The 19,900-nt window shown below is 47.9% G+C and overlaps 2 protein-coding genes across 7 annotated transcripts in view; one reads left to right on the forward strand and one right to left on the reverse strand.

The window, feature by feature from the left end:
- Positions 1–7,317, forward strand: part of LRRC41 (leucine rich repeat containing 41) — a 53,178-nt gene extending 45,861 nt beyond the window's left edge. For 4 of the 5 annotated variants that reach the window (XM_033915451.1, XM_033915452.1, XM_033915450.1 and 1 more), the window contains one exon: positions 3,728–7,317. In XM_033915451.1, coding sequence (XP_033771342.1) covers positions 3,728–3,959 — 232 coding nt within the window. In that variant the 3' untranslated portion in view covers positions 3,960–7,317. The remainder of the gene's footprint in view (positions 1–3,727) is intronic. The other variant, XM_033915454.1, reaches the window with a different exon arrangement.
- Positions 7,013–19,900, reverse strand: part of RAD54L (RAD54 like) — a 90,255-nt gene continuing 77,367 nt past the window's right edge. For both annotated transcript variants that reach the window (XM_033915455.1, XM_033915456.1), the window contains 3 exons: positions 12,635–12,814; positions 9,673–9,836; positions 7,013–8,537 (listed from right to left, as the gene is read on the reverse strand). In XM_033915455.1, the coding sequence (XP_033771346.1) occupies positions 8,339–8,537; positions 9,673–9,836; positions 12,635–12,814 (543 nt within the window). In that variant the 3' untranslated portion in view covers positions 7,013–8,338. The remainder of the gene's footprint in view (positions 8,538–9,672; positions 9,837–12,634; positions 12,815–19,900) is intronic.

The raw sequence follows: 19,900 nt of genomic DNA on the forward strand, positions 1-19,900 counted from the left end.
TGTTCCAATGATCCACCACCCTTTCTGTGAAGAAGTACTTCCTGGTGTCACCACTAAATTTCCCTCCTCTGAGTTTAAGCGGGTGCCCCCTTGTGACCGAGGTTGAAGAACACTGTTATAGAGAATGACAGAGGAGTACCTTTCATACTAAAATTTGGGGTTCATTGTGTGACCAAGTCCAAGCGTTCTGGTAGGAATGAATGTTGAGAAGTGCTGTTGGCATCAAGGTCCCAAGTAAGAAGATATTTGAAAGCTCTTCTTCAGCCATTTTGGACCCAAAACGCCCTCGCTTAAAAATTAGTGAAGATCACTGCTTTAGAGTAGTCTACACCAGTGTTTCTCAACTTCTTCAAGCCAAGTACCCCCGAAACCTAACACATACCAACCGAGTACCCCCGCCCAAGGTCCGCCCCAGACCTGACCCCCATAATAACAGTACTAATTGTAACACAATTTCTTCCATCCATTTTTTTATATACACACAATATTTATCTTATTAAATTAATACATAATGGTAACTATGAAATTAAAAAAACACAAAGCACACTCTATGCACAGAAAATGTTAATTATCATTTATATTTGGGGTTTTTTCAAAGAGGTCAAGGCAGATGACTTAACAACTATAGAGCAAAATATAGACAGCAGATATAAATTCACCAAACTGACACATTTTGATCACTAAATTGAAAATAAAATTATATTCTTAGCTTTGTTGTCTGGTGATTTCATGAGTCTCTGGTTGCACTTCCAATATTTTTCTTTCTGCCTGCTTCCTCTTCTCTGGACCCCATTCCCTTCCCCAACCAACATATCTCTCTGTCTCTGCATGAGTCCCAACTTCTTCCTCTCTCCTCCACCACTAGTGACAATATGTCTCCCTCTCTCACTGTCCATCTGTCTTGAGATCCAGGCATCTCGCAACCCCACATCCAACATTTCTCACTACTGCCCACCAGCCGCATACCCATTTCTTCTTCTATCACTCCTCTCCAGCACCATGCCACATCTCTCCACCTTGAATCCCCTTCAGTCTGCCCTCTCCACCACCATATTCAACATTTCTCCCTCTTCTCCTTCTATTCCCCATGCTTTTCTATCTCACTCTTCTCTCTCTATGGCCAATTTTCCTTTCCCCATGTGCACCATCTCTCACTCACACACTCATGCCCATCAATTCTCTCTTTCTATTCCCTCCCTTCTATGTCCCATGTTCATGCCCTCCTCCCAGCTTTGTCCCAAAATTAAGTTGCATGCTAGGGACCCTGCCTGCCCCGCCCTTCCCCAAAGCGTCCACAGAAGCCGCAGGCGGGTTTCTAAAAGGATGCTCCCACAGTCGACATGTCAGGAAAGTGAATTACATCATACTGAAGCACAGACATTCGCGCTTAAGATCTGCTCACAAAAAGGTCAAGTAATGATTCCTATTAATAATTGCACAACTTAAAAATAAATCTGCTTAAAAAAAAAAAAAGCTTGCCACTCAACTGATATGTTCTGTTGATTGTAATTTAAAAATCCAAAACTGCTCATGTTTCATAATCAGAATACCCTGAGAGTAAAGGTTACAGAAACGTACATGAAGAAGGACACGGTACTACTCAAAAGGGTCCAGAGAAGAGCGACTAAGATGGTTAAGGGGCTGGAGGAATTGCCTTACGGTGAAAGATTAGAGAAACTGGGCCTCTTCTCCCTCGAGCAGAGGGGACATGATCGAAACATTCAAAATACTGAAGGGAATAGACGTGGAGGGGCATAATAAAAAAAAACGTCTAAGTCCCCATTTGGCCTAAGGCCTTAAATGTTGAAAGTAGAAACAGGGAAAATGTCCATTATAAAAAAAAACAACATCCAAAAGGAGGGGTTTTTTTTGATAATGGTCTGCCTCTACGTTCAGCTGTTTAAACGCCCAGACCCCCACTACATCTATACTAACACCATATAATCAACCTAAAAAAAAAAAGCCTAAGTCCCAAACGTCCAAACCAAGGGCTTTTAGGTGAAGGAGGAGCTAGTCCTTCGCCTACAAGCTGGATTCTGTAACCGGTGTCTACAACGATCGGGGCAAGAGGGAGCCCAAGCCCTCCTGCCCTTGACGCAAGGGCCCCCCACCCCCCACCCCCCCGTACCTTCAAAAATGTTGGTCAGACGAATGGGTGCCAAGCCCGTCCGTCCGACAGGCCAGCCATCCGTTGAATGGCTGGCCTTAGAACCTGATTGGCCCAGGCGGCTCAAATCCAGCCCACAGGTGGGGCCTGAGATGCCTGGGCCAACCGGAATAGGCCCAGTAGGCTTAGGCCCCTCCTGTGGGCGGGGCCTTATGCACATGGGCCCATCCCGGTCCATATGCCTAAGCCTACTGGGCCTATTCCAGTTGGCCCAGGCGTCTCAGGCCCCACCTGTGGGCGGGATTTGAGCCGCCTGGGCCAATCAGGACCTAAGGCCAACCATTCAGCTTGTTACCGTCCGTCTGACCAACGTTTTTGAAGGGGTGGGGGGGTGTCGCAGGTCGGTGGGGGGCCCTTGCGTTGAGGGCTTGGGCTCCCTCTTGCCCTGATCATTGGGGGGGGTGGGGGGGAAGGGTAGATCGCGGAAGGGGAGATGAGCCATCTCTCCTGCCGCAATCATTGCTGTAGGGAGTAGGCAGGTTGCTGGGGCTGCTGAGCTGATTGCAGTAGCCACGATCAGCTCAGCAGCCCCTTTTCGGCACTTATACCTGTTTCGACTTGGTCTAAGTGCCGACTAGGCAACCTGCCTAAAGTATTGGTTATACCTGCTGCACGCCTAGGTCTAGGTTGGCCCACCTCCTACCCTTTCCCCTCCTTTAAAAATGCCTCTTTTCTCTCTGTGCGTTTAGAGGCAGGGGAAAGGCCTAAGCTGGTTTTAGATACGTCTAAAACCAGCTTTGATTATGGGTACTTGGACAATCAGGCTTTTTGATCATCCAAGTACTCATTTAGGCCACTTTTTAGACTTTTTTTTTTATTATGAGCCCCTTAGTATATAAGGACAGGTTATTCACCTCTCCAAGGTAGGGAGAATGAGAGGGCACTCTCTAAAATTGAAAGGGGCTAGATTCCATATGAACGTAAGAAAACACACTCCAAGGTTCAAGACAAAGTTAGACGACTTCCTGCTGAACCGGAACGTACGCAGGTAAGGCTAGTCTCAGTTAGGGTGCTGGTCTTTGACCAGAGGGCCGCCACGTGAGGGGACTGCTGGGCATGATGGACCACTGGTCTGACCCAGCAGCGGCAATTCTTATGTTCTTATTTAGTGCTAGAGGGAGACATAGCATCTGACCTGAGCTGCAGTGACATACAGCGCAGAACAAAGACTGACATGGTGGGAAATGACCAGTAGGCATAATTTCCCCCCATGGGCCCAATCAGTGACTTCACTCAGGCTGAGGATTTGCTATCCTACTTCTTGATGAACCCAGTAAAAACACAAAGAAGCATTTTGCATAAACATATTTTTGGTAGTACTTTGTTCCTTTTTAGATATAACAGTATAACTTCCAGTTTTCAGGATAGACAATCAAGCTTGCTGGGCTATACTTTTTCTTGTGAGGTACATGACAGGTACACTAGCAAATACCTAAGCTGTAGGATATTACTTGCCCCCCTGTAGATGAACCATGGGACATCAATGAGCCGAGTCCTGCGGAGCTCCCCTATCATTAGCTTCTGCTCTAATCATTCTTTTTTTTCTCTCTTCATTCAAAGTTCAAATTGTATCAAACCAGCTGGACTGATTCAATTTGCCAAGAAACTGGAAAAGAGTCGAGAGCAGGCTGGACGCATCTCATTAACCCACCTGAACCTCTCGCAGAACCTGCTGAATCGAGACCTTGCAATCACACAGGAAGCGCTGCAAGCGCTTCGGAAGGCATGCACGGTAATTGATCACAGCTCGGACTTCTCGCAGGTGTTTGCAGACCACATTAGCGTCATGTAAGCGGCAGTGTTTGACGTGCAGGTGCAGGCGCTGCCTCTGAACACTGATGGTGGACAGAACTCTTTGATATCATTTTCACTGTTGTGTTCATTATAGGTAACACTTTTTTCTCCACTTTTTGAAAAGCTGAAGGGCTCTCTCGCATGCATTTATTATATACTTCTTTCTTTTTCTATATATGCACCACTGCCATTTGTGTATCTTTGCAGAAGTGTCTGAACTGCGATTACAGATCTCAAACTACAGGGGAAGTTGTAGCATATTTATGTAAAGGACCTGGGTTTAACAGCATTACCTATTGGCCGGACTTAGAGCTCCTGTTACTAGGTTCTAGAACACTGTGCTGCAAGCTTTTTAAAGCTGTGACATCCAGAAGTGCGCAGACATCACACTGATGATATCTTCAAATAGATGTCCGCGCATGCACAGATGTACTCCAGCCACGGCCCTGAGACTCCTATTGCCGCCAGTGGTGGGGTGCAGATAGCAGGAGAGGTACCAGCTGCCTGCCTATAGGATGGGCCTCGCCTCAGCACACAGTTTTAGAAACTGAGGACTGAAGTGTTAATGGAAGATGAGGTTTCACCTTTGATAATCTTTGTTAGTGCCTGGAGAATTCCATATCCTAGGTGTTCAATCCCTTCTTGCTATCTGGGAGTTGCAGAAATCCAAACACTTTCCTGAGCACATGGTCTTCCCACCTTAGAAAGTTGGATCCCCCACTGGCGTTTTCGATTTTTGCAAGCAAGCCGTGCAGAAGTCTTTTGGATTTGCTATGCATCTTTTTTGGTGGCTTGAGACCTCTTTGCGGTGGTCCTCTGTTGGAGGAAAGGACGTAGTCTTGCGGAGCCACACTGCTGTTTCATTGAGAAACTTTGGTGGAGCCAGCATGCTGTCACCCTTCCTGGACTTGGGGGTCCATTCCCCTGGAAGCTCATGTGTCCTCTGACCTTGTCAGGGGTTAAAGTGCAGGTTGTATGCATCCCGAGTAAAACTCCTCCGGGTTTCAAGATGCAGGCTGCGTTTCCCACCCCTGGTCGCATGAAAAGGATCCGTGTGGGAGGAAGATACAATCGGTGTCCGTCCCAACTGGCAGTCTGAAGATCTTTAAGTCTGGTCATTTAGGAGCTATTCTGAGGCAGAAAATCCTTTTCTTCCATTCAGTTGCAGTAAAAAGAGCTGACAAGCGGTCCTGTTGTTGCTGCTGACACAACAGTTCCAGCCTATCTGTCCATGAAACCGTGCTGCAAGAGGAAAGTTATCAATGGCAGCTACTGTTAAGCTGTGTTGTTTTACTTTTAAGATCTAATTACAAATAACTGGTTGCCAGAGGATGTGGTAAGAGCGGATAGTGTAGCTGATTTTAAGAAAGGTTTGGACAAGTTCCAGGAGGAAAAGTCCATAGTCTGTTATTGAGAAAGACATGGGGGATCAGTAGCATGGAATGTTGCTACTCCTTGGGTTTTGGCCAGGTACTAGGGACCTGGATTGGCTACTGTGCTTGATGGACCATTGGTCTGACCCAGTAAGGCTATTCTTAACTAGAGTAAATACATTTAAGCGACACCTGTGCTAAAATACACACCTTTAACAGTAACCGATGCCCTTCAATGTGAAAATCTAATTAAAGGTAAGAGCCTTTCTTTTCAGAGACGGAAGCACATTTCTCTTTTAAAGTAGTTTGTACAGGTCTTCTTCCCCCCGCCCCGCCATATTTGCAGGTTTAGGATTGACAAATTTTGTTCTTCATGAGTCTTTAAACCACCCCACCTTCACTACTCGACCACCAGGCTTTACCGATGCAGAACTGCCTGCTGTGAGGTCCCGCAGTCTCTGGGTTTGGTAGGGATTTAGCAACTCAACGAACCTCAGATTAGTTAGCCCCAGAGTTGTAGAGGGCGAGTGACAATTTGCTAGTGTTCAAAAATATGACGAAGTGGGATTTCCCTCTGCCTGCTTACCTAGTTCAGTTGTAGAGCCTTCACACGGCTAGGAAGGTCTGTGTTATTCCTCACACTTTCATATCACAGGACAGACTCACTCAGGATCAGTTTGCACAGCTGATGAAAGGCCGCTTCTTTAAGCCTGAAGATGCAATTGTAAATCCCCTCCAGCTGTTTTCCCTTTGCAAATGGCCTAGCTACACTGCAGCAGGTATCAAGCAAACTCTAGCCAAAAGGCAGTCAGCACTTAACATTTGCTGCAGTAAGTCAAAGGAGAAGCAGTTGAAAACTGGAGCAGTCTTGAGAGGTTTTCTTTTGGTGCTACTCAAGTGGAAGCAGACCCATCTTCCTCCTCCTGGGATTTAGCCACCAGAGAACAATCAGCTGTACATATTCTTGTAAAAGAGCTTCCTTAAAGGGTGACCAGCAAGTGCATACTATATCTGAAGCCCCCTTCCTCACAAATACCATCCTACAACACAGAAGTAGGGTTCTAGGAGTTGACCTCATGTTTCTCAACTGGCAAGATCCATCCAGGCACTAGTTCCTCAAACTACCTGTAATATCACTATAACGACATGCGTTTCTTCCGAATAGCTACTCTCTCTCCCCCCTATAGGGCCAAGGCACAGCTACTATTACTGAAAAGCATGAGGCTTGGCTTGAAAGTTCTCAGCCCTGACCTCGGATACTTTCAGTGTTGCTCTGGTACCAGCTACTAGGCCCTAGTCTGGAGTCAAATGTCATCACTTGGCTATGTACTAAAGCACCAGTTCCTTCTCTCGTTGCATGGAGCATGTCAGCGCATGAGGAAAAACACATCATGCATGGTAATTACACAAGGGTCCAATCACTGTTGTCATGGCATGAGCAGTTCTAGGTGATGAACAAATTGCTTCAAGGCTTATGCTCGGAGCTGCGTTATTACTGTGTAAATAAGCCAGAAGTGGGTCCGCAGCAGGCAACCACAAGCCATGGCAGAACATGAAAACAGACCATGCAGCCACCCTCGAACTGAACTATAGGGAAAAGGCTTCTACCCATCAGGGATATATGTTTACAAAAGTAATCCAAAGTTAGTTTAGAAGAACAATTTTTATGCCATATAAGTATCATTAAAAGAAAAGAAAAAATACCTTTAATAGAAGATTAGTGAAGTTAATTCACTTTCCTGAATTTTTCACATGTTCTTAGACCACCACAAAGACATAAGGTGGCTACTGAAGGGGATGGCTCTTGAGTCAGGGCTATGGCACAATCTTATGAATGCAAATAAAAGTTTTATATATTCACAAAAAGTCAGTTTTGGGCTTAGACTGTTATACACGGGCTAATATATACCACCCCCCAAAAAAAAAAAACAAAACCAAAACCCCCCAAAAAACATGCTGTCATCCTTACCAAATGACACTAAACGCTACACTGCACCCAACCCACTTTTCACACATGCATTATTTCTGTATTGCATATATTATGAAAAAATAAAGTTGTTTATAATAGAAACCGCTTGTTTTTGGCCTCATTAGTTCTGACACTTCCAAAGGCAGATAAACAGAGCAATGGTTTATTTCCAATGCAGGTTTCTTCCATCCATCAGGATCATTCCAACCTTACCCCAGTTCCTGGTCTTAGAGCCTCCATGACTGCCTGTAGATTTTAAACCTACCTTAGTATCAGTCAGCAGTACTGGCAGATGGGGGCAGTGAGGATTTACACTTTTTTTCTGCTGGAGTCTTCGGGATCAAGTCCATAAAAAGGCATCAGTCATCCCATTAAAAAGACGAGCAGCATTTCCTCCAGATACCTTTGTACATTTTCCAACTCCAAGAACTTTTAAATAAAGGCACACATGCAGATCTTGTAATCACTCTCAGCATTAATATGGAGAACACGTCTAGCCCCATCCCCAGTCAGGAACCATGGACAAGGGAGCATGCTCTTCCTAAGAGCAAGACCAATACTTTTGGGTTCATGCATTGGGCAAGGCCACAATTCCATCCACCAACCCAAACTGAGCTGCAGGCTATGCTAGTCAGGCAAAAGCACATGCAGGGTTTCTCATCCTTAGCATCACTTCTTTCTTTAACACGCATTGGATAAATAAAACTTCTGATGAACTTAAAAAAGCAAAACTTGTCAGTAGGGCTGACAAAAATCCTTTACAAGAGGAGTACATAGACCCCCTCCAACCTCCTCCTCCACCACGCAAGAGCACCTAGTAGCTCTGAATAACAGGTCCAGCAATACATTATCACTCCTCCATTCTAGAGCAGCCATTAGCAACACCAGCTCCAAGCTGAACCTTGTAGTGAGGTGGTCTCATATTCAGTACGCTGCTGCAAACCCCTCAGCACACAAGAAGGAGCTGTTAACATTTAGGGCCCTAACTACTGAAGGCAGCAGTCCATCCTCACGTACACAGAAAAGTCGTCCTCCTCAAACACCCCGCTGTGCCTCATGGGAACGATGATGGAATGCAAATGTGATAGCTGCGTCCCATGCTGCCTGGAGAACGGGGTCTTGCAGCCCACGCTTATCCGCACAGTGGTTCCACTGGGAGAGGTCTGATGTACAGTCTGTACCTTCTGGGGGGGGCCTGACCTGATGGCCATTCACACAGCGATGACACTTCAACCTAGACACAAAAAGCAGCAGGATACATGACGTGAGAGACGGTCACTCTCAACCAGTCAGGATATCTACAATGAATACTTATGAGAGATTTATATGCACATAAATCTCTCCAGGACAGGTAAGTGGTTAAAGTGGCAGACTGAGAACCAAGGAAGCCAATACTTAAAATCCATTCATACGGCTTATGTCACTTCACTCTTCATTGCCTCCATTGTTCTCTGGCCACAAGTATGTATGATTAGTTGGTGTATGTCTAATTATTTAAAATGTTTGTCTCCCAGCTATTTTAAATTATTATGTACAATGCTTTGGATAAGCGTTTAATCAAAATTTAAATAAACTATGAAACTATTATAAGATCTTAAGAACAAGAACTTATCAAGTGTACCTGAATAAAGAACTTGCATTGAGCTCAGATTTGAATAAAGGCAAGTAATGAAATCTAAAATACAAATCCAATCTATTTTGCTCACTGCAAAGAGATCTCCAACAGAAAAGTCTGCTGATTAGGAAACAGCTCACAGTTGGATAATCTTTCGTGACATGGCCAAGAAACCAATGAATGTTATATTTTTGTCATAAAATGTATTTTCATTAGCGTAACCTCCAGATCGGCATAGACGGATGGGTTTATGCTCCTCTACCAGCAGTCTCTCTTACAATCAGTCTGTTCTCAGTCTCCAGCAGGTGGAGGTGGTAAGCCTGCGCAATTCTGTTCTATTTTCTAGGCCTTGCCTTAGGGATTGTTGGAAAGGATAGGCAAGGGCTTTTTCTGGCCTTTTATTGCCCAGATTGAGCTTGGGTCCTGTGTGGGAGCCCTCGGGGGGGAGGGGGGTATCACACTCATGAGGCAAACCCCCCCCCCCCCCATTTTTATTTAGAGGTGCCTCTGCTGTACGCCTTGCCTGTGGGCACTGACTACAGCTTGGAAAGCCAGTGGGGTCTGCTTTAAAACCTAGTTTTGAGTTTTAATGGTGCCGGTCTGATGGGAAGCCATTCATTCGTTCATTTTGGGACTTGTCAGGCACAGCATAAATGTCATAACAAAACAGAACCTTGCTCTGCATCTTTGATAAGAAATTAGAGGGATGACAGTGTAAATGCCAGGTAATAGAAGGGAAACAGGCTGGACTTACTTGTCATGTGTATCACTAGCTGTGACCTCATTCAAGATGAACAGTTCCTTCAGCTCTCCCAAGGAGAAGTGTCGCTCTACGTCCTGTTCCTCGTCCACCACGCAGCTGCTCAGGGCCTTCTTATGTGTCTGCCGCTGGAAAATCTTCTCCTCTATGGTTCCTGTCTGGGAGGAGCAATGCATCCAGGCATCAGAATTACTCCAGAGAGGGTCTGTGCCAGGCGCACCAAAGCACACGCCAAAATGCAGTAAAGGATGTCACAGGCAGCAGCAAAGGACAAATCAGTCACCAGTTAAGATATTTTGCTCTTTTAGAAGGGCTTCTCCAAATGCTTTTGAAAACAGGGTCCATTTTGGACGTTATGAAAATTACGAGCAGTGTATCCAATCAAACCGGAGGGAAAATTAAGGTGAAAACCAAACCAAACTCGGCAAATAACTATCGTCGTTTTGTATGCTGTGATTGAAAGTGCTCAGAGATGTAAATGAACAGACCGCTTCAGGGACATTTACCCTCGTGGCTTGTCTCAACTATTTCTCAATCATTGTACTAGTGAAAATACCTCAATCGACGGCTTTCTTATATTTACAAAAAATAAACCGGTGCGCTTATCCTTGATGCGTTTCGCCAAGGTTGCTTCAGATGACCTGTACTAACAAAGTCCTCAGTGTGCACGTGGGCTCATTTCAAGCTTCTAAGAATATATCCCTCCCTCCCCCAGGCCGTTCGATGCCCCCCTAAGCGAGGGAGACAGAAGCTTTTGAAATGAGCCCACGAGCACATTGAAGACTTTGTTCGTATGGGTCATGTGAAGCAGCCTCGGCAGAATGCACCAAGGATAAGGGCACAGGTTTATTTATTTATTTATTTAAACAGAAGTATTTATTGAAACTCAAGGGCAATCCAACAAGGAAAAATAAACAAAATACACACAATGATTAACATCAATTCAATTATAAGAAGCCCTCAAGTTAACAAAGCAAATAACGGCAAAGAGTAAACTTCCAATTTTTATAGACGAGTTAGTCAAAAAAGAATCCTCCAAACGGTTTATTTTCTGTAAATATAAGAAAGCAGTTGATTTGGGCATTTTCACTAGTGAGAAATAGTTGAGACAAGCCATGAGGATAAATGTCCCTGAAGTGGTCTCTTCATTGGCATCTCTGAGCACTTTCAATCTGTTTAGTTTTGGGTTTTGTTATGATCTAGCAGTGGCATGTGGATTTTGCTTAAGGAAGAGAACCTTCACATACGATAGGCCTAATAAAGTTCTTTTATCTACATCTGATGTATCACTTTTTTATGCAGCCCCACACACCTCCTTCCCTATCTCTGTAGCTGAGTTTAAAAAAAATATTGACTAAGATAAGGGGGTGGGATTCTGAAGGATAATAATTGATAATTGTTATTTATTGGTATATGGGCGGGAGGGGTGGGCTTCTTATATAATTATTTAATTGGAGTAATACAAATTGGTATCTGGGAGGGAGGGATGGGTTTCTTATATAATTATTTATTTGGAGTAATACAAATAAGAATGTCAAGTGATGAATTAAGGTATTTCTGAATGAATGTTGTACACTTGTAATTTTTGAAAATGAATAAAGATATATATATTAAAAAAAAAAGGTTTGGATAAGTTCCTGGAGGAAAAGTCTATAGTCTGCTGTTCAGATAGACATGGGAGAAGCTACAGCTTGCCCTGGATCGGTGGCATGGAATGCTGCTACTATTTGGGTTTTTGCCAGGTACTTGGATTGGCCTCCGTGAAACCAGGATTCTGAACTAGATGGATCATTGGTCTGACCATTCTTATGTTAAGTACCCTCGCCCTCCAAGACAACTGTATCCTCTTTCAGTGGCAGCCCTCTCTCTTCATTTCTGGGACAGGGAATATCCCATCCAGTTAGCTTAGTTGGGCAGACACCTCAAACCCCAGGCTTCAGTACCTTGGTGTGATGGCATGTCAATATCCATTAATTCTGAAGCAGCTCCCTAGTAGCATCTGGACACAGCTGTGTCAGAGAAATCACAAAATGTTCTCATGAAGCTGCTGGGTAAGGATTTAAAGACATACCTAACCATCTTCATGCTGCACAAACCAATCAAACATAACACAAAAGATGAAAATGTTATAATATCCTTGTATCACTCTATGGTACAGCCACATCTCAAATATGGGACCAGAACAACTCCCCTATGAGGAAAGGCTAAAGCAGCTAGGGCTCTTCAGCTTGGAGAAGAGATGGCTCAGGAGAGATATGAGAGGTCTCTAAAATACTGAGTGGAGTGGAAAGGGTAGATGTGAATTGCTTTTTCATGCTTTCCAAATATACTAGGAGAAAGGGGGCATGCTAAGTAGTAGATTTAAAACAAACCAGAGAAAATATTTCTTCACACAACATGTAATTAAGCTCAAATTCGTTGCCAGAAAATGTGGTGAAATCAGCTTAGCAGGGTTTAAAAAAGGTTTGTATAATTTCCTAAAAGAGAAGTCCATAGGCCATTATTGAGATGGCTAGGGGAAATCCGCTGCTTATTGCTAGGATAAGCAGCATAAAATCTGTTTTCTTACTTGGGATCTAGCTAGGTTCTTGGGATTTTGGTTGGCCACTGATGGAGACAGGATACTGTCCCAGTAGGGCAATTCTTATGTTCTTAAATCATATGACATATGAGGTCATTCATGAAACTGCATCAAACATGCTACTCTTAGGTTTCTGGAGAGTTACACAGCAGCAATACAGTTCTGCTCCGCAGGGAAACGGAGTTCCTCGAGCAAGCATCCGGGTGTGGTCTAGTTGTTAAAGCAAGGTGCAGAGAACCAGGGAAGGCACAGTTCAAATCCTGTGTTTCTCCCATGCATGCTCTTTGGGATCTTGAGCAACTTAGGGGCAGGGAAATATTCACTGTACCTAAAAGTAATTGACCTTGAGCTCAGGTTTGGAAAGGTGATGCTTACCGACAGCAGCCTATAGATGTAGCAGGTCTTCTTCTGACCATCCCGCCACACTCGGGCCATCGCCTGCTCATCGTTGGCTGGGTTCCAGTCCGGGTCAAACATCACTAGCCTGTTAGCACCAATCAAGTTCAAGCCACATCCACCAGCCTTGCTGCTCAGCATGAAAATAAATTCTGCACTCTGAGAAAGGAAGACGATCACTGTTAAGGCAGGACTTCCAAATCATCCACTTGAGTTAAAGCAAACAGATTTCAGAAGGATTCTCTGCATTAGAAAAAATACCAGAAAGCTTCCCCTACTCTTATGCAATTTTATCGGGATGCAGCAGTGCTGGTTTCTCATCAGATCCCAATGCAAGTACAGCAGACCCTCAATATTCGCAGGGGTTAGGGGCAGAGGCAGCCCGCGAATAGGAAAAATCGAGAATAATTTTTTGGGCCCGCTGTGACCCACCCCCGCCTCCCTCCCCGACCTTACCTGGTGGTCTAGCAGTGACGTGGGGCAGGAGCGATCTTCCTACGCTCCTGCCCTGTGCAGAGCCGTGCTCTGCACCCGTGCTGCGAGTTCCTGTGGTCTCAAGAGACTACAACGGGAGTTTCCATTGTAGTCTCATGAGACCCCGGGAACTCACAGCACGGATGCACAGCATGGAGCAGGAATGTAGGAAGATCCCTCCTGCCCCGCTAGACCACCAGGTAAGGTCTGGGGGATGTCCGGGGCAGTGTTTCTCAATGAAAAATCAAGGCAAAAAAAAAAAATTGCGAATCGGAAAGGGGAGCTGTACCACACACTGATCTATGTGGAACATTAATAAGCACCGAGAAGCATTAAAAAGTTACCTTTTCAAAGATGCTTTTGAGCTCAAATAACCTCCCCTTTCTTTTATGTTGACTTTTCTGAATTTCTTGTAGTTCTGCCTTCTCCCTTTTGTGTAATACTGAGTCTGTTATTTTTGTCAATTGTTTCTGTTTTTTAAAGAAATATATTCCCTTTTTAGGGTACATCGCCAAGAAATCACGATAAGCGATTAATCAAAATTTTAATAAAACTTAAAAGCTAAAACTTAGGCAGGAGGTGTTTTAAAAATGGAGCATGTCCACAAGTTGCATGCTTTGTTACAAAATTAGTTAGCATAGTACAGGGTAGATTCTTTAACCCTTTAGCTCCTGACGTGTGTGTGTTAACCGTGGATATAGGAACCATGCCACTGTTAAAATACCAGAAAAGTACTTGCCATTATTCTGGTTATTAACATAGCAAGTTGTTCTAACTCTGTGAGAGCAAGGAACATTGGCCTCCAGTTAAGGAATACTGTGCATTAAACTTCCTATGTGTTTTCCGCTTGCTAATGAAACCTTGGCATAATTGTTTTAGTAGGTGATCCAGGAGAAAGCAGGTTATGAAAGGATGAACCAGAAGATTGCACAATATACATGGCATATATATACATAGCCTTTTAAAAGGTATCAGCCTATAAAGATTAAAATTGTAAAACGCACCCAAAATAAACTCTTAAGGAACAAAGGGCCAGATTCTCAAAACTCACTGTGGTCTTTTTTCATGCTTCTTAGCAGCCTCCAATTGTACTATGCAAATATAGTATAACGAGGTCATTGATATTAAAATGAGCACTCCGGGCGATTCTCTAAACCTTTTGCCCACTTTTTACTGCAAAATTTTCCGGCAGGGTCTGAGCTGTCATAGCCTTACTTTCCTGCTAAGGAATGGGAGTGTGTAAGGGGGATCCGGGCAGTGACGACTGAGGCAGGAGGGAGTGGGCATCCCTCCTGCCAATCTTGTACAGGGTTTGGGAGGGTGGGGCAGGCAGCAGCAGGCAAGGGGAGGGTTGTCAGTGGGACTTTTCCTTCGGCTGCTCTCCCTCCCGGTCAATCAGCTGAGCCGGCAGGACTTGGGGAGACCGGCAGCTCAGCTGACTGGGGCAGGGAGAGCAGGCTTGACAGGAGGGAGGAGCTGAACCTAGCGATTACTCTTCTGAGCAAAGGCCAGGCACAGTTCCTCCCTACCCTTTTACTGGCAATTATATGCACAAATAGCGTGCATATAATTTGCATACTATTATGCTGAGAATCGCTTATAAAATCGCTCCCACTACAGCCAGTACATCAACCCACCGGATTTTACTGATGAGTTTTGAGAATCCAGCCCAGAGAAAGGAGATCTAAAACAGGACTAAGCAAAAAGCCCAGTAGCAGCTAAGGAGAAATTAGGTTCTTACCTGCTAATTTACTTTCTTTTAGCTTCTCCAGACCAGTAGAGGTTAACTTTACGAATGAGTATATATCTAATCATGACCAGCAGGTGGAGACTGAAAACAAAACTTTGGGACAGTATATCCTAGCCCCTCCTCTCTATTTCCCTCAGTCTGCCGAATAGCCAAGCAGAACCAAGAACTGGAAAACAACAGAGAGAAAAAACAATACTCCGAAAGGAGTAACAAATAACATACCCAAAATGCTGTTGGAAAATGCAGAGGAGAAATTCCCGAAGGAAGAATGTCCCCACAGCTCGCCAGCTAAGCCAGCCGAGCCACAGCCGCTGTTCTTCAATTCTCCCCGGCCCTAGAAAAATACTAGAACCCGCAGCAAAAACCAAAAACTGCCCGCGCAACAGCCCCAACAACAACAACAACAGACAGGGTGGGGACCTCTACTGGTCTGGAGAAGCTAAAAGAAAGTAAATTAGCAGGTAAGAACCTAATTTCTCCTTCTTTAGCACTCTCCAGACCAGTAGAGGTTAACTTTACGAATGGGACGTACCAAAGCAGTCCCTCTCACGGGCGGGACCCCCGAAGGGCCGATACCAATACACGCTCACCGAACACCGCGTCCCGACGCGCCTGCACATCAACCCGATAATGACGAACAAAGGAATGCAAGGAAGACCAAACCGCAGCCTTACAAATATCCACTGGAGGCACGAGCGACGACTCAGCCCAAGAAGCCGCCTGACCCCGAGTGGAATGAGCCTTGAGAAACTCCGGAACAGGCTGCTGTTTCAGAAGATAAGCGGAAGCAATCGTCTCCTTGATCCAGCGCGCAATAGTAGCCTTAGAAGCGCCAGCTCCCCGACGAGGACCCGCCAGGAGGACAAAGAGATGATCGGACTTCCGGAATTCCTGGGTCCGCTGCACATAAGAGCGAAGGACCCGACCGACATCCAACTTGCGCAGCTGCCGTTGCTCAGAAGAGCCCTCCCGACCACCCAAAACCGGGAGAACCACCGATTGATTGACATGAAAAGGAGAAACAACCTTCGGCAGAAAGGAAGGAACAGGCCGCAAGACGACCCGCTCCCTAGAAAACTCCAAGAAGGGAGCCCTACAAGAGAAACCCTGCAGCTCAGAAACACGCCTAGCAGAAGTAATGGCCACCAAAAAGACCGCCTTCAAAGTAAGGTCCTTCAAAGAACAGACGTCCAAGGGCTCGAAAGGCGGACGCACCAAAACAGAGAGAACCAGATTAAGATCCCAAGAGGGAACCGAGGGCCGTAGGGGAGGCCTAAGCAACTTGGCCGCCCGCAAAAACCGAATCACATCAGGAAGAGCCGATAAACGCTGACCTGACACCAACCCTCGAAAAGCCGACAGGGCCGCAAGATGAACCCGGAGAGAAGACCAAGCCAGGCCTCTATCCAGGCCATCCTGCAAGAACTCTAGAATGTTAGGCAGAGAAGCGCGAAAAGAGGTCACTCCCCGCGCCCGACACCATTCCTCAAAGAGACGCCAAACCCGCACATAAGCCCGAGAGGTAGAAAGCCTCCGGGACCCCAACAGTGTAGAGATCACCTTGTCTGAATATCCCTTCTTGCTAAGGCGACCCCTTTCAAGAGCCACGCCGTAAGACAGAAGGGAGACGGGTCGAACATGGGAATGGGACCCTGCATCAGAAGGTCGTCCGAGAGAGGCAGAGGAAGAGGATCCGCTACCAGGTGCCTCACTAGATCCGCATACCACGGACGGCGAGGCCAATCCGGCGCCACCAGCACCACCAAACCCGGATGGTGAACAATGCGAAGAAGCACTCTGCCCACCAGCGGCCAAGGAGGGAACACATACAACAGCCCCTCCGTTGGCCACTGCTGGACCAGAGCATCCAGACCCTCGGCCAGACCGTCCCTGCGACGACTGAAGAAGCGGGGCACTTTGGCGTTGCCACCCGTGGCCATCAGGTCCATCAGGGGCTGCCCCCAAGCCTGCACTATCAACTGAAACGCCTCGGCGCCGAGACACCACTCTCCTGGATCTAGGAAGTGACGACTGAGGAAGTCTGCCTGAACATTTTCTACTCCGGCTATATGAGAGGCCGAGAGGTCCAGCAGATGGGATTCCGCCCAAACCATGAGCAGAGCCGCCTCCTGCGCCACCTGAGTGCTCTTGGTGCCCCCCTGACGATTGACATAAGCCACCGCCGTGGCATTGTCCGACAGCACTCTGACCGACTTGCCCATCAACAGGGAGTGGAAAGCCAACAGCGCCAGACGGACCGCTCTGGTCTCCAACACGTTGATCGACCAGGCGGCCTCCTCCGCGGACCAGGTGCCCTGAGCCGAGTGACCCAAACACTGAGCCCCCCAACCCAAGAGACTCGCATCCGTCAGGAGCACCGTCCACTGCGGGAGATCCAGACCCACCCCCTGAACAAGGTGAGGGGTCTGGAGCCACCAACGCAGACTGCAGCGCGCCAAGCCTCGCAGGGGAACCGGAACATCCATCCCGTGCCTCTGGGGAGACCACCTCCGGAGCAGAGCATACTGGAGAGGACGCATGTGGGCCCGCGCCCACCTCACCACGTCCAGGGACGCCGCCATCGACCCCAAGACCTGGAGGAAATCTTGCGCCCGAGGACACCGGGACGCCAAAAGCAGGCGAATCTGAGATTGCAATTTGCTCACCCGGCCCTCTGGGAGGAAGACCCTCCCCAAGGAGGTGTCGAACAGCACCCCTAGGTACTCCAGACGCTGAGCCGGGACCAACCGACTCTTGGAAAGGTTGACCACCCAGCCCAGCGACCGGAGAAACTCCACCACCCGAGCAGTAACCCGGGAGCTTTCCTGCAACGACTTTGCCCGAATTAACCAGTCGTCCAGGTAGGGGTGTACCAGGATGCCCTCCGACCGCAAGGCTGCCGCGACGACCACCATCACCTTGGTGAACGTCCGAGGAGCCGTGGCCAGCCCAAAGGGAAGCGCACAGAACTGAAAGTGCCGACCCAAGATCGCAAAGCGCAGGAAACGCTGATGAGAGGCCCGAATGGGAACATGCAAGTAGGCCTCCGTCAGATCGAGAGAAGTGAGAAACTCCCCCGGCTGAACCGCCAGAATGACCGACCGCAGAGTTTCCATACGGAAAGAGGGAATCTTGAGAGCCCTGTTGACCCCTTTTAAATCGAGGATGGGCCGAAAGGTCCCCTCCTTTTTGGGCACCACAAAGTAAATGGAGTACCTGCCCGTGCCCCACTCCGGAGGGGGCACCGGAACAACTGCCCTGAGATCTAGCAAGCGCTGAAGGGTCTGGCGAAAAGCCTGCGTCTTCCCCGGAGTCTGACACGGAGAAGCGAGGAAAAAATCCGGCAGAGAGCGGGCGAACTCCAGGGCATAACCGTCCCGCACCACCTCCAGGACCCACCGATCGGACGTGATCTCGGCCCATTTGGGGAAAAATTCGCGCAGCTGAGCCCCCACCGGAACCAAAGGGGGCGCCGGCAAGGCGTCATTGTGCAGGACGGGAAGCGGGGGAACCGGCGGAGGGATTCCCTGCCCCCCGACGGGCCCCCCGAAAGGGCTGCATGCGCTGGAAGAACCGACCCCGGGAAAATCCCGGAGACTGGAAAGAAGCAGCCCCACGCCCAGGGCGATACTTGCGAAAATCCCGCAAACGCCCCCTGGCCGCACCCCCCCGAGACGCCGGGCGGGCACGGTCCTCCGGCAGACGGGGAACTTTCGAGTCCGACAGAGTCTGAATCAACTTATCCAAGTCCTCTCCAAACAAAAACGACCCCCGAAAGGGAAATTTAGTAAGCTTAGCTTTGGACGCAGCATCCGCCGCCCAAGCGCGCAGCCACAACACACGCCTTGCGGCCACGCCAAAAGCCATAGACTTAGCCGATATCCGCACCAAGTCATATAGAGCATATGAGAGGAATGAGGCCGCCATCTCAATCTTCGCAACCTCCTGATCCACCAGAGACCAGTCGTCAGACTCTCGATCCAAGACCCGCTCCGCCCACCGAAAAACGGCGCGAGCGACCAGTCCCCCACAAATAGCCGCCTGGACCCCAAAGGCAGAGACCTGAAAATTTTGCTTAAGGATGCTCTCCAATTTGCGCTCCTCAGGGTCCCGCAAGGCAGAACCGCCCTCAACAGGCACGGTATGCCGCTTGGAAATTGCCGAGACCACCGCATCCACGACTGGCGAAGCTAACGTAGCCCGATCCCCTTCAGGAATGGGATACAGGCGAGCCATGCTGCGCGCCAGCCGAAACGGCGTCTCCGGCGTTTTCCACTGCTCCAGAATAATATCCCGAATATCCTGATGCATAGGAAAAGAGCGGGAAACGGAACGGATCCCCCGTAACAGGGGGTCCCCCACACGCGGAGTCTCCGGCGGCGCGTCCTCAAAACGCAAAACCGAAGAAACCTGTTGAATAAGGTCAGGCAGCTCATCTTTCTGAAAAAGGCGCACCACGGACGCCTCGTCACTGGAGAACGGGAAATCCGACAACCCGCCGCCAGCTTCCGTCCCCTCCAGAGAGTCCTGGAACTCCTCAGAAGGGTCCAGGTCCTCCTCCAGACCGACCCGTTCCTCCGACCACAAATTCTCGTCCCACGACACCCGCGGACGCTTGGACAAGGGAGGCGGCGGAGGGGACGTCACGCCAGACGAAAGAGGCAAAGCCGCAGGGAGCGCGGAGGAAAACCCACCCCCCGAAACCCCCTGGGCGCAACCGGGACCCCCAGCCGCCTGAAAATAGGCTCTGCATAAAGAAAAGAAAAATTCAGGAGAAAAACCCCCCGAGGGTCCCAAGGGACTCCCTGCCACAGCAGGGGACCCAGCAGAACCTTGCCCCTGCATAGTCAAAACAGGGGGAAGGTCACCTGAGGTGGAAGACAAAATGGAGGGGCCAGACAGAGAAGATGGCGGTTTTCTCGCCAAAAAAGCTCCCTCCATAGCCTGAAGTGGCTGAGAAACCTGAATAGTCTCAGCCGCTAAAGCAGGCAAGCCGGCATCAGCTGTCAAAAAATCAGCTG

This window comes from Geotrypetes seraphini, chromosome 12 (assembly GCF_902459505.1).
Source record: "Geotrypetes seraphini chromosome 12, aGeoSer1.1, whole genome shotgun sequence".
Classification (NCBI taxonomy): Eukaryota; Metazoa; Chordata; class Amphibia; order Gymnophiona; family Dermophiidae; genus Geotrypetes; species Geotrypetes seraphini.